We start from the raw sequence: 14,261 nt of genomic DNA on the forward strand, positions 1-14,261 counted from the left end.
AAGAGGGGACCCACAGGCCGGGCCCCCATATAGCCAACAAATTCTTAAAGAGCATCACCACCAGGGCCAAAGGGAGTAGTCGGATCACCACCAGAGTCGGGAAGAGAAGTCGGAGCGCCATCAGGACCATGGAGAGAAGTGTCCATAGGAGTCGGAGAAGAGGTGCCGTGAGGTCTTGAGGAACTCGGAACATCCTTTTGACGAGGAGGGGACTCAATGATTCTCTGCCCCCGAGTCTTCAAATCTGACTCGGTGACGACCTCGGGAGCTGGGGGATAAACTATGGCACCATCAATAACGACCTTGTCAGGATCCAAAGGAGAGAGATCCAGGTCGGGAGCAAGAACTCCGACCTGCTCCTTAAAAATCCTCCATGCCTCCTCGTCCCCCTCAGTAATAGAGTCCTCCAACTCGGCATAGGCAGTCCAAGAGTTCAACAAGTCCCTCCTTACAACCACAAGGTCCTCAAATAAACTCTGATAACTCTCCTGCGCTTTCTTTCTCAAGCCCTCCTCCTTGTTACATAGGGCTTGTAACTTGCTCTCCTTCTCTCGAAGGCCATCTCTCTCCTCCTTCAATTTGGCAACCTCCTTCTTCAACTCCTTCTCATGTTCCTGATATATGAGAAGCCTTCCCTCCAACTCTTCAACCTTAGAGGTTGAACCCAGAGAGCTAAGAGGAGTCTTCTCAAAAATATCAAGGAACTTGGCACAAATCCCCGCCGCCCTGATGCTCTCCTCAGCCAGAATAGTGAGGTGGTTCCGAATAGAAACATCATCCATACCTATACGGGTATGGGGATAGATGAACTTTCGGATAAATGCAGGAGCATCCACCTTAGCCTCACCTTCAAAAGAAGAGCCAGACTCTAAAGCCTTGCGCTTCTTCTTCTCTGGCTTAGGAGAAGGTCGGGGAGGAGGGGACGGCTGAGAAGAAGCCGAAGCAGGGATAACAATGGGTTGAGAAGGAGTTCCCAAATTTCTGGAAGAAGGGGGAGGAAGAGGAAGAGGAGAGCTAGTTACCCTGGCACCACCAATTCTGGCGCGAGACCTCGCCTTGGCCTCCTGGACTCTCTGGTAAGACTCATTGGAATTCTTCCTCGCCATCTCTGTAAAAGAAAACAATTAGTAAAACAAGTCGGTAAAGTCGGTAGAAACAAGTCGGAAACAAAGTAGATAAAAGCTACCTAGTTGTGTCTGGACAAAAGACGACGACCCCTGGAGAAATTTTTTGGTATCCAGATATGGGGCCCTCCTCCATACTTCTCGAAGGAACCCTACAATGGCTGCCTCCACCTCATCCAGATCCTCCAAACCATATTTCTCACAGGGGGAAGCCTCTAACCAGTACAAGGGAAAGCGGGGGGAAGAATTCTCATCCAAGAAAAAGGGGTGGTGACCCTCTACGCCTTGAACTTTGAAAAAATAATTTTTGAAGTCATGAAAGGATTCATCAAAAAGAGTAAAAACTCTCCGACCTTGTATAGCTCGGAAAGACACCCATTGTTGCTTATTATTTTGCCCACTGAAGGGCTTGGTCATGTGGAAGAGATAAAAGAAAATTCTCAAAGAGGTCGGAAAGTCTAAAGTATGGCTGATGAACTGGTATATTTTCAGAAAACCCCAAGAGTTGGGGTGAAGCTGGGTAGGTGCAACACGGCAGTGACGTAAAACAGCAATTTCGAAATCAGAAAATGGAAGGAAAACACCCAAACGGGTAATCATGCTCTCATACATAAAGAAGAAATGAGGGGCTGTCTCAGTAGCCCTCCCGAAGCAAACCCGGTCTTCCGGACCCGGGGCAAGCAGTTCATACTTTGGCTCATCCTCATCAGAGGTGCAGAGCCGGTGACGAGTGCGAAGGTCAGTAATAAAATCAGTGTCAACCAGAGGTTCCTCTCCTAAGACTGTGACATCGACCCACTGAGCAAGAATTTCTACGGAAGACATTTCTTTTCCTAAAAAGGTGAGTGAAACCTACAAAGTAAAAAGAAAAGAAAATAAAAAACATGGTCTCTAAGGAGAATACGGAATCAGAGCCTACAAATCAACTTCTCTCTATCTAAAGAATAAAGACATGCAAACAGAAGCATTTCATAAAAGAGAAGAGGAGAAAAAGACTAACCTTTGCCTAGAAACAAGGTAGAGGAAGATGCAAGCCTTCAAACAAAGAATGCCCCACGTACAGAAGAGAAGAAAATTTGAAAAACGCAGAAACGAAACAACGAAAGAGAGGGAATGCATTTATAGGCACGTTAGGGGCATAATGGTAAAAATGAAAAGCGGTCATTAATGGGCGCACCGTTACCAAGGTAATTAAAACCTACGCAAACCTCTAACGGACGCGACGTTTGATTAGACGTAACTGTGAAAATCAAAAGTCACGAAAAGTCACGTCGGTTCCAAACCATCACGTCGGTCCTCCAACAAGTCGGCTACGACCCCGAGTAGAATACTCGAACCTAAGTCCTAAAAGAAATTGGGCTCGAGTAGGGGCACTATTCATACCCTGTCCCAATGATAAGGCCCAGGTCCAAACGAAAGGCCCAATCCAAAGGATTAAGCCTCGCTCTACACCGACCTTCACCCCACGAAGTCGGTTCCTACCACGATTTTCTCTAAAGAAGTCGGGACGAAGATTAGCTGGCATATAAGCACCCATTCAAATGAGTAACTGCCCCTAAAATCTCTCTACCCACTTCCTGGAGCCATATCTCAACCTCCCTAAGATAAAGGGACGGTTATTCCCCATGAATAACGGAACTACACCAACGGTGGTTATGGGTTCACTACTATAAATACACTGACACTTCTCAGGTATCTCAGAAGCCCAATACTCTCTAGACCTGTTTTGCTCCCTTTGCTGACTTTGGCATCGGAGTGTCTTTGCAGGTACCACCCCCCCATTCTCTCATACCGAAGTCGGACGGGGGCCTTGGAGCATCAATCCGCTTGGATACTCCCTCATTCCAACGATTGGACCAGCCAAACGAATCCAACCCAATAATCTCCGGTTACCCACCGTAACACAATTGTTGTTTTATTCTCGTATGAATACATTTGTCTATCTTTTATAGATATAAATAGTAATTTATTCCTCTAAATATATTTTGGGGTATACAACTGCATTGGAAGTTGGAACATTCATAACTTTATGGCTAAGCATCAAATTGTTATTATTCTTAGTATTTGATTATAGTAAGTAGCAAAATTACAGCTGAAGTAATGGGCAATCAACTTATATATAATAATTATTAACATTACGTAGATACCACATAAAGAAAAAAGAAACAGTATTGGTCGGTTTTATCTCGCTCTCTAATCATTTATGGGTAATATAAATATCTTTGGCTAAATCAAATATTAAGAAGAGAAATATTAAAAAATCAGTAAAATTTATTATTTTTAATTAAATAATATTTAAAAATATAGACTAAAAATATATTATTAAATTATTAAACTAAAAAAAATTAAATTAATAATTAAATTAAAAATATTTATAAAAAATAATAAATTTTACTAATTTTTTTTAAGTTTGATTACCTTCCACAATAAGCAACTAAACAAGAATAATAAGCCGAAGGATCCATGTGGTGCATCTTAGATAACGGCGAATAGTCTAAAACCTACACAAAATTGTGCCCTGTTTTCCCAACACCAAGATCCTAGACAACGTGGCACATACATTATTAAGCCTTATTACAATAAGTTATGTCTTTCCTATATAATTTGTATGTATAATTGCATTCGTCGATGATATTATTTGTTGCCATTCATTTAACCCCAAAATAGAATTATTGGTAGCATTCATCACCAAGAAGAACATGCTCCCTTCACCTACATGTATTTTCCAACAAGCTAATTAAGCGACTCAAACAAAAAGCATATATATAATAAAAATAGAGTATAATATATACACATACATGCATAAAGCTAATTAATTAAGCAGGATATAACATAATAAATTCAAATACTATTTGTCTTTGGTTAACGAGAATTCATTAAAAATTTTGATAATACTAAAAAAATAATATTTAAAATTATTTTATATAATATAATATCTATAATTTTATATACATAATATTTATCATTACATATTTATTATACTTAAATTTATATAATTAATTTAAAGGATAAGTATTGTTTTGGTCCCTAACGTTTAGGATCAAAATCGAAACCGTCTCCAATGTAATTTTTTATTTAGAATCTTCCTTAACGTTTTTTTTTGTATTAAAATTGTCTTTTTAACTTTTTTATGGACAAAAAAAAGTTAAAAACTATTCAAGAACACCAACAATAACACATTATTCAAATTCAACAATAAAATTAATAAAAAAATAATAGATCAAAATCAGAATCGGAAGCAGAATCAAAAACAAAAACAAATCAGAAACAAAACATAAGCAAAAACAGACACAGACGCAGAAGCAGAAGAAGAAGCAAATGCATCCGGCAGTCATCTCAAGCGGCAGCTCGGCCACCCATCACCAGCGGCGGCGACAGAGCGTGCGACGGCGGGATTGGCGGTGGTAGGAACCTAGCTCAGCCTGGGATCCCCTCTCTCTCCTTCGCGCGGCGCCCTCCTCGTGTCGGGCTCTCCTTCCCGGCGACGCACTCCATGGCAGCAGAAACATGCATGAACGGTGGCGACGTCTTCCTCTGTTCGCGGTTCTAGCGGCGGCTCATGGACGGACCGGCGACGATGCAGGTGTTGCGATGGTGGTGGCGGCGGCTATGGCAGCGGCCTCCTCCCCTCCACCAGCGTTCTCTCTCTTTCTCGGATCTTCTCTCTCGCTGGCTCATGTCCGGTGGCAAAGGACCCAAAGGTGGCGACAACACTGGAATTTACGACGATGGCCGCCGGGGCTCCCCCTTCCCCTTCCCTTTTCCTCCCCCGACCCCCGCGTCCTTTCCCCTTTCCTTTCTCCCCTCCCCTTCGGGTCCTTTTCTTTTTTTTTTTATTTTATTTTATAATTTTTTATTAGAATAGGAGTAATTTAATAATAAAATAAAAAAATTTATTAAAAATAATGATTTTAATACGAAAAAAAACGTTAAAAATAATTGTAAATAAAAAATTATATTGAGGATGGTTTTGATTATGACTCTAAACGTTAGGGACTAAAACAATACTTATCCTTTAATTTAATGATAATTAATAAATAAAATAATTTTAAACTATTTAAATTAATTTATTTTATTATTTTTCAAATATTATTGTAAAAATTTTTAGAAAGCAACTTTCGGGGCTGTAAAAATTGGTGTATATGAAGAAGTCAAAGATTGTGAGCTTTTATGCTGTACCCCGTGCTATTATGTTTTGTATGTATATGCGTATATACATTGGTATGTGCGACAAAATATATTTAAGAGGAATTGAAGTAATAGTTAATAAATATACCAGTTTGGAATATTGGAAAAGTCAAATATTTTATATATATAGTTGATTCACATGTTTATTCCAACTGCGGAGAATGTGTCTTTAAAATGTACAATGTATATGTTTCAATATTTAAGAAAAAAACTGAAAACCAGTATGAAAGCAATTAAGTTAAAGTAGAGGAAAATAAAAGAAAAAAGTATGATATGTATGTTAGAAAGGCAACATGCAAGTTCATAATGTATAGTATAGTTTAACATGTATACCTATATGTATATGATATGACACTCAATACATATGTGATTAGATTCAAGTATATATACTCGATGATCAAGAAAATCACATACCCAAAACGAGGCCAGAAAGGAGATAACAATGTCTCTAGAACGTGGTTCCATTCATGGTGGGGCTATAGTATTTCAGGAACGAGAATAATAATACTAATGTATGTAGGGCCTCATCACATCATTTATTCCCGACATGCCAAACACAAAACATAAAATAATTAAAAAAGAAATCGAAGATCCAACTCACCATCGAGGCCACCCCTTCTCTCTCTATCATGCATTTGTGGGTTTTGTAAATTGGCAAACGATTTCGCTAGACAAATAAGTTGTATTCTCGATCGGTTCATAGAAAAAAAAGGTCTATTATAAATTATCTTCTTAAAAATTTTATTTTTATCTTTTACATCTTAATCATCCACTTTATAATTCTTTTATCGTCGCATATTTTCTCACTAAATCTTCATTGTGCCGTGGTCCTTATCTCACTAGTCATTCTCAGCGCTGTCGAACTTTTTCTTTATAAAAAATGTCGGTTTAGAATGAGAATAACCATCCACATACATAATAAAATGAACATCCAGCAAATTTTATTGTATCTACTTAAATTCAATCCAAATTAAATAAACATCCACCTTAAAATAAAAATAACTATTCACATACCTAATAAAATAAACATCTAACAAATTTTATCGTATCTATTTAAATCAAATTTAGATATTTATTTTTCCTGCAAATGAAATGTTTGTTCTTAATGAGAATTATATTCAAAAAAAGAGAAAAAGAAGAGGAAGAGAAAGAATAGGAGGATGAGAACCACAACAGCGGAGGGACGATGGCGACGAGACAGTAACACCGCCGCCCAAGAACGCGCGCGCGACGAGATGAATGGATTGATGGCTCCATCGATGGTTCACTCTCTAGTGATTTTTACCGAAAATTACGGTGCCTCGAAACGACAAACTGGCACGACGCAACAGCAACTCCATGAGAAGGGGCGCAACACTGCAGCAACGCTGCCAAAAAAGAGTGATGCGAAAATAGTGACAGTAGTGGATGAGCGAGTGGATGGAAGGCGTGTTGGGTTGAGCACCAGAAGGAGAGACGCATCGGGCTGATCGGTAGAGATAGAGGCGTGTCGAGCAGAGCAGCAGAAGGGAGGACCGTCGGAATGAACGACAGTGTGAGAAGAGGAGGGGGAGGACGGTTTAGATGAAATGAAAACGTAATGTGATGGTATATTAAGAGGAGGTTACGTTGCCTAATCTTGATAATTTAAATTCAAAAATTGATTATTCTAATAAATTGAGAATCTGATTTTAATAATTAATTTAATTTTTTTTAAACTGTCGTTGTTCAATATTTACAATTTTAAATTATTTACCTACAAATTCTATTATTCTAGTAGCACTACTATTATTATATTATCAATGTATTACTATTAGTTACTTTTTTGTAAATTAAAAATAAATGATAATAATCATATTAATAAGAATAAAAAATAAAATTTGAGATTAACCAAGATGTTAAGTATGTTATACTAAATTTCAAGTGTCATGAGTTTAACTCTACTCTTTTTGTTTTAGATTATTATATATATTTAAAAAAATTGTACACATGCTCTTTTATAAGTCAATTATATATTATCAAAATGAAATTATCTTTCTCTTTATTTATAAAATATACACTCTTCTCTTTTATAAAATTAAAATAATATATACTTTAAACTTTTTTTTGCTTAACTAAAATATCCATATAAATAAATGAGAGTATCATTTAGATATCTCATTGGAGAGAAATGACATTTTCTCTACTATATTATAATATTCCTTGCTTATATCCCAAGTTTAATGATTGATTCTATCTATACACATCAATATGCACCAACAATAAGCCACCCAATGGCATCACATACACAATATTTAATTGATAATGGTAGTTTTTTTTTTTTTTTTTTCTCTTCTCATTAAACATAAATGGAGACACATGGATGATGGATGGGGGCAGTTTCCACAAGAGGGCCTTTAATTGCTCCTACAAAGAAGAAGGTTGGATTTATGGTGGGGATATACGGAATTTCGTTTGAAGAATTGCGCAATATTGGTATGGTTGGGGAATTAAAGCATATATGTGGACCTTGATTGGGATACGCTAACATAGTATATGTTGTATGCCAATGTGGTTAATTATTAGGTTGGGTCCATTCTAGGGTCTTATCTGCTGAGTAGACATAATATATATGGTTTCCACACGTTGTTATATGGCGCTGGCAATGGTCACCCGAATCACCCCATCCCTGAACTTCAACTTCTACGTTTTCAATGTTTATAAACAATGTTTACGATGTTAAACTGCTCCGATCCGTCTCATGAGTTTTATTTTAATGCACTGCCTACATTATAAGATGTTTTATATTGCGTTTTTTTGAATCACTATTCAAGTGGTCATTATGAAAAAATGTATTTTACACTAAACATGCATTAAAATTAAATTCATATATACATATCAATTAATAAGATGTTTGAAAAACAGTTATTATTTACACATCACACGCTAAAAAGTAATAATAATTGAAATTTAAAGGGCATCATCTGAAAGAGTTGGCTCTTATTGCGATAGCCGAAAGTGATCCACATAACATTAATTGAAATTGAAATTGAATTGAATGGTGTGCAAATGAAGATACAGTGAGAGGATCAGATGTGAAGAACGTCATTTTCTTACACAACTGTCAGAGGCAAGTATTTGATAGTGAGATCAGAATGATCCAAAATAACCCTGGTGGCTCTTTTTTATGAACATGACAAAGAGGTTGATATGGTTACATAAATAAATGGTGGATACTACAATGAAGATGGCAAAAATATCTTCTCATGAAGATGCTTTGGTTAAAAGTGTGGTTTATTTATTTAGCCACACTTTAAACAAAAACAACACTTTTATAAATATCAAAATCTAACCATACAATCCATCATCCAAAGGTCAAAAAGAAATATACTCATATGAAGACAATTATGCCATCTTCATTGTAGTATCCACCTAAATAAATAAGTGGCACCACCACAACACAAAATGCCTATACTCATGCGTCTGTTTCTTGATTTGTGACGTACTATATATGTATTCTCTACTATGTGGTTTCTGGGGTCTACAACTCTCATTCGCTATATAAATCTATCACCCACCTTTCTTATCCTCCAATTCTAATTAATTCGCGCACAGTCTCACATATATTATGCCTTAAATGGATGTTCACTAATTACATGCACATATACATATCACTATCATATTTTAATTTGCCATTTATAGCTTCAAGATATGTGGTAGTTAAACGGTTGTTGCTCACATGCTATGCTTTTACATTTCGCACAATATTGGGAATGGAAACTCTTAGTTTTATATTGTAAACGCTTATGAATTTCCAAAAGAATATGCAGTGTATCCATATTAAATATGACTACATAAACGTGCATCGCAAGTTTATGTAAAACCCCTTACATTGATATCCAAAAATAAACATGAGTTAACCTAGAAACAGATTTCTATGCCACTTAGACAACTAGATGGCCAATAGAATATGGCGCCAAGCCTGCAGATAATTACTTAGGAGTAATACAGAAGTAAGGTGATTGAAGCAAATGTCTCGATCTGAGTATTGTATAAAATATAAATCATAAGCACCCTATGTTTTTATTTGGCAATATCATGCACATAAAAAATTATTTTAAAAGAATCTAGTGATAATTACCAGGGACTTAAGAACTCAAACTAATTGCTGCTGATGTTAGTTATATGCATTCTCAATTTGGGAATCCCATCACTATTTTTGTCTCTATCTTGCGGTTGAAATTAAACTTTACACGACTTTACATTTTAAAATTTATTGGGTAAATATATTTATTTTAAAAAAATTAAAAAGCTTAGAGAATTAGAAAACAATGTAAAATACTAAAATAGATTTTGTCTTGGTTGCAAAATAATCAAACTCAGCTTTTGACTATTGTATATTTGTATTACTATCTATGGTTCATAATCAAAGGGGAATAGCAAATTTTGGCCCTTCTTTTGCCTTAAAATTTTGGCCTTATTTAGTTGCTCTTCAGTTTTTACCAATCGAATGATCTTAGGGTTCAGGGTATGTATTGTGTGTGTGTATATATATATATTTGAAGTTTTGGACAAAAAACAATATAGGCACTTTTACCTTTTTGGTTTTGGGAGCAATCTTTTTCCCTTTTTTTAGTCCGGGGGTTTTTGAGCAATCTAAAACGGACTAAACAGTAATTGGGCTTCACAAGTACCAGCCCATGTATCAAAGGGCCATTGAAAACCTTCCATGAGCTCCTTACTCCCTGAAAAAAGTATTGCCACTGGGATTTATTTATAAGAGTGTGTGTGGTTCAAATATTATTTTGTTACGCGGATTTCATTCCCATATGGGAATCAAATCAAATATATCCAGAGGAAGGTAAGAATTGAAATAATGGTATTTTGATTCTTTAGAATCAAACTGTTTGGAAATAGTTTTTCAAACTTTAAACCAAACATGGGAATATGATATTTCCATTTTAAAATTCCTAAGGATTATTTATAATTCCCCCAACCACACACACCCTAAAGCAACAAATCCAGAAATCCACTCTCATTTTCTAAGCAATAATGGAAGGTCAAGTCCATGCATGGAGCAGAAACAGACATGGGAGTTGTTAAAATGATCTTTGGCGGCTAAAGAAAAGAACATGATAACTTATGCAACTGAATAACTGATACAATTGTACAGATATTTTATTGCAGCTCTCAAAGAAAAGACATTGATCAGAGCATGCTAGCATATCAAGCAAATAGGCTATTCACATTTTACATATGAGCAAATCTGCAGACATACCATTAATTGTTTAAATGCAATTCTTCAGCTGATCTCCAGCTCCTTGAAAGAAACAATAAGAAAGAGCGAAATCAGCAACAAAGATCCCAACCAGAGAGATAACTACAGCTGAAGTTGTTGATTCTCCAACACCTTTAGCGCCTCCTAAAGTCGTGACTCCCCATGCGCAGCTCACTATAGATATGATAGAGCCGAAAACCTGAGACTTGATCATTGCACTAATAATATCCCATGGTCTAAGAGCTCGCTGAGCCGAATCCAAAATTATGTTAATGCTCACACCATAAACACTATCAGCAAGGAGGGCACTAGATGCCATCCCTATTGTAAAACACAATAAAGTCAAGAAGGGTAGGGCAACACAAGTGGCTATCACTCTTGGTGTTACAAGATAATCAACAGGGTCTGAACCAAGAACTCTCAATGTATCAGTTTGCTCAGAAACCTGCATTGTTCCTAACTCTGCTGCAAACGCACTTCCAATGCGTCCAGCAACCACAATTGATGTAACCACAGGACTTAGCTCCCTTGAGAAAGCCAGAGCCAAAACTCCACCCACGGATCTATTCAATCCTAACCTAGTGAACTCTCTAACAAATTGAATTGTGAAGGCCATGCCGACAAATGCCGCAGTTAAGAGACATACCCCAACTGATCTTGGACCAACTCTCTCCAATTGTTGAAGAGTATTCCTCCAATGAACCTTTCCCTTTAAAGTCTTCATTATTACCTGTCCTGCCAAGATTAAAACTGACAAGCCCCTCCACAGGTACCTTGGAGGTGACCAATTGCTGAGAAACGTTGGGGACGTGCCACTAGGAGCATGGTTTGTGTTCATTCCATCATCTACAGTAGAAGCAGAAGGGTGGCCATCATTTGTGTTCGGAAGCACATACAATCTGCTTGGTTTTCTATTAATGGGAAAGTTATGAATATGAGGTCCCAAATTTAGTTCAAACTTCCGATCAAGCTGAGAGGGATGTAGTGCATGTAATTTCACCAAACTTGTCTGTGCATTTATTCTTAAGTTTCTGTTATACAATTATATACTATTTTAGAATCAATCTAACATAATTTGCACAAAGCACTAAGCAGACACTGTTTCAAGCTGCATAAAACCAGGGAATAAGAGTAAGTTCGAACCTGTGAGAGAAACAGAATACAGAACCGTAAGTTGCTGCTTGCATGGTGAGATCCTTGAGTTACAAACACCGTTTGAATCTGAGGTTAATCCAATCATACATCAGAGAAACAAATTAAGCCCCAATGATAGTGTGAAAGCTCTAAGATCTGTATCACACAGTTTAAGATCTTGATGAGAACTTATAATAAGATTCAATGGACAATAATAATGCATCAGCAAGATTGTAAATCTGTCTGCCATCAGGAGGATGGATTATGGCAGCTTGAAGGTATTTCCTATTTAATATGTAGAGAGACTTGAGAGCCGAGATTTAATTAATAAAACATCTTTTCCATCTTAACCAGTGGAGCATAGATTGAACATATGAAGAACAAAACTGGCGCCTATGTAGACTTTAGTTTATTTGCTAGAACCAAATTGGTCAAGTGACAAGTTCAATGGTCCAACCAAGGTCGAACCGTAATTGAACCGGTTTAATCAAATATACAATAAAATCATTAAAAATTCAATATACAATTTGAAATATTCAAATTCAATGTTTCTTAAACTAATAAAATTCAAAGTTTTACCATTTTACATAATAACTTGGTCATATTTTATCACTAATAATTCACAAAATAAAAAATTTCTTATTAACTTCTAAGTTCTAATCAAGTAATCGGCAACAATACTCATCACATCAGCAACAAAAATGTAGAATAAAAAAAATTCAACAATAACTACTAATAATCACTCGGCAACAATGGAAAAAACAAACTTACACAAGAACTCAAACCATCAGCAACAAAGAATTCAGAATCACAAAAAATTTAACAAAGACTTCTAGTTGTAGAAGATCAAGCTCAATTGCTTGACAATCAAGATAAGCACTCCAAGATAATCAGAACAGAATGGTGATGAGCAGAAGAAAGAAGAGAGGAATTCTTGTGATATAAGAAACAAAGAAATGAATTCAAAGACTTAAAATTGAGAACAGAATTATTGAGAATCAATACACACGAATCATATTAGTTTGAACTAAAAACTGAATCACACTTCCAAATACAAAGTCTGCACTATATATATGGAAGCTATTGACCTGAAACAGAATAACTAACTAATCAAGAGTCTAACTACTCTTCTTTCACTCTTTCTTGAACTGAATCTTATTCTACATTTGCATCCTCAATACTAATCAAGTTTTCACCAAAAACTCAGAATCCAAAAACTTCTCAGCATCCAAAGCCAGAAAATCCAAAAACAGATAAACTAAGCAAAGAATCCAAACTAAATTCAGAATCACATCAGCAACAATCCCAACTCAGAACACAAAATTATTTCAGAAAAACAGCAACTCAGAATAACAAAATTATTTCAGAAAATTTAACAAAACACCATCAACTATCATCCCTCAAAATTTAACAAAATAAGCAAAAATTAAAAAAAAAGAAAAGAAAAACAGCAACTCAGAATTCATAAAATTAACAAACATAAACTGAAGCAGCTGTGCTTACCGGCGGCGAGGGAGGAACGGAAGTGACGGCGATGGAGGAACGGAAGTGACAGCGAGGGAGGAAGTGAAGTGAGCTCGGACACAGAGAGAGAGAGAGAGCGGGAGAGAGAGAGGGGGCTCGAAGACAGGCTTCACGACGAAGATAGAGACGACGAGTTCAGGGCGACGACGACGACGGCGGCGACGGAGACTGGCTTGACGCGAGGACAGAGACGGCGACGCCAACAGCTCCAAATCGACCTTTTAGCGACGTCGAGGAGAAGCGGATCCAAGAGAAGAGATCCGAGCAGACCTTCGAGAAGCGACGACGGTAACCGCTGGCTGTCACCGCCGGCGGCGATAGTGGTGGCCTTCCGAAGTTTGAATGTGGCTGCAACTCTGAGCTTCTGATAGGGTTTGCGTAGGGTTTCGTTTCATCGTTTGTTTAGAGAGGGGGAAGAGAAAAAGAGGGTGGTTCTGAAAATTTTTTTTCTTTTAATTGAAAACCATAAATCTTAACAAAAAACGCCATTCATTTTGGTTTCTGATCCTGTATTCCGTCTGCCAACACAGTTTTTCTGTTACTTTTATGACAAAAACTCGACGAAAATTGCTAATGTGTGTAGACGAGTGGATGACATAGATAGTTTGGATGGTTAGGTAGAAGATGGAAACTCACGTGGCTAGGTGAAATGGACAAGGTCCTTTCTGTCCTCGTCCACAACACAAAAAAGCCATCGTTTTGAGGTTTTCAGGCGTCGTTTGGTTTCGCGCCTTATATATTATCCCCCAAAGACCCTTGACCCTCTAACACAATTACATTCTAAACCCTAGCAGACAACTCTCTTTTCCATCAAGGCAGGGGTGAGTGGTGAAAAGCTTGGTGACAAGGTTGCTGACGAAACTTCTGACGGAGACGTAGACGGTTGTTAGACGGCGCTGTTGAAGGAACTTGGATGGTTCGGCACACAGCACTGATTGCTGAGGTTGGTGTCATTACTGTCCCTTTCACTATTTTGCTTGTGTGTGGTCCTCATTCTACAATTGTTGTTTGCATTCAGCTGTGGTGGGGGTAGAGAGAGGTTAAAATATTGTTTC

The 14,261-nt window shown here is 37.1% G+C and overlaps 1 protein-coding gene across 3 annotated transcripts; it reads right to left on the minus strand.

The window, feature by feature from the left end:
• Nucleotides 1-10,389: 10,389 nt before the first annotated feature.
• LOC112734728 (protein TRIGALACTOSYLDIACYLGLYCEROL 1, chloroplastic) lies at nt 10,390-13,775 on the minus strand. 3 transcript variants are annotated; one of them, XM_025784170.3, is made up of 3 exons: nt 13,186-13,775; nt 11,692-11,838; nt 10,390-11,579 (listed from the first exon to the last, which is right to left on the minus strand). In XM_025784170.3, exons 2-3 carry the CDS (start codon nt 11,733-11,735, stop codon nt 10,559-10,561), a joined length of 1,065 nt encoding a protein of 354 aa, XP_025639955.1. In that variant the 5' UTR covers nt 11,736-11,838; nt 13,186-13,775; the 3' UTR covers nt 10,390-10,558. The 3 variants fall into 3 exon arrangements, with proteins under 3 accessions (XP_025639955.1, XP_025639956.1, XP_025639957.1); XM_025784171.3 differs by having other exon boundaries at nt 11,692-11,769; nt 13,186-13,725; XM_025784172.2 differs by having other exon boundaries at nt 10,390-11,394; nt 13,186-13,725.
• Between the last annotated feature and the right edge of the window lie 486 nt (nt 13,776-14,261).

This window comes from Arachis hypogaea, chromosome 3, assembly GCF_003086295.3.
Source record: "Arachis hypogaea cultivar Tifrunner chromosome 3, arahy.Tifrunner.gnm2.J5K5, whole genome shotgun sequence".
Classification (NCBI taxonomy): domain Eukaryota; kingdom Viridiplantae; phylum Streptophyta; class Magnoliopsida; order Fabales; family Fabaceae; genus Arachis; species Arachis hypogaea.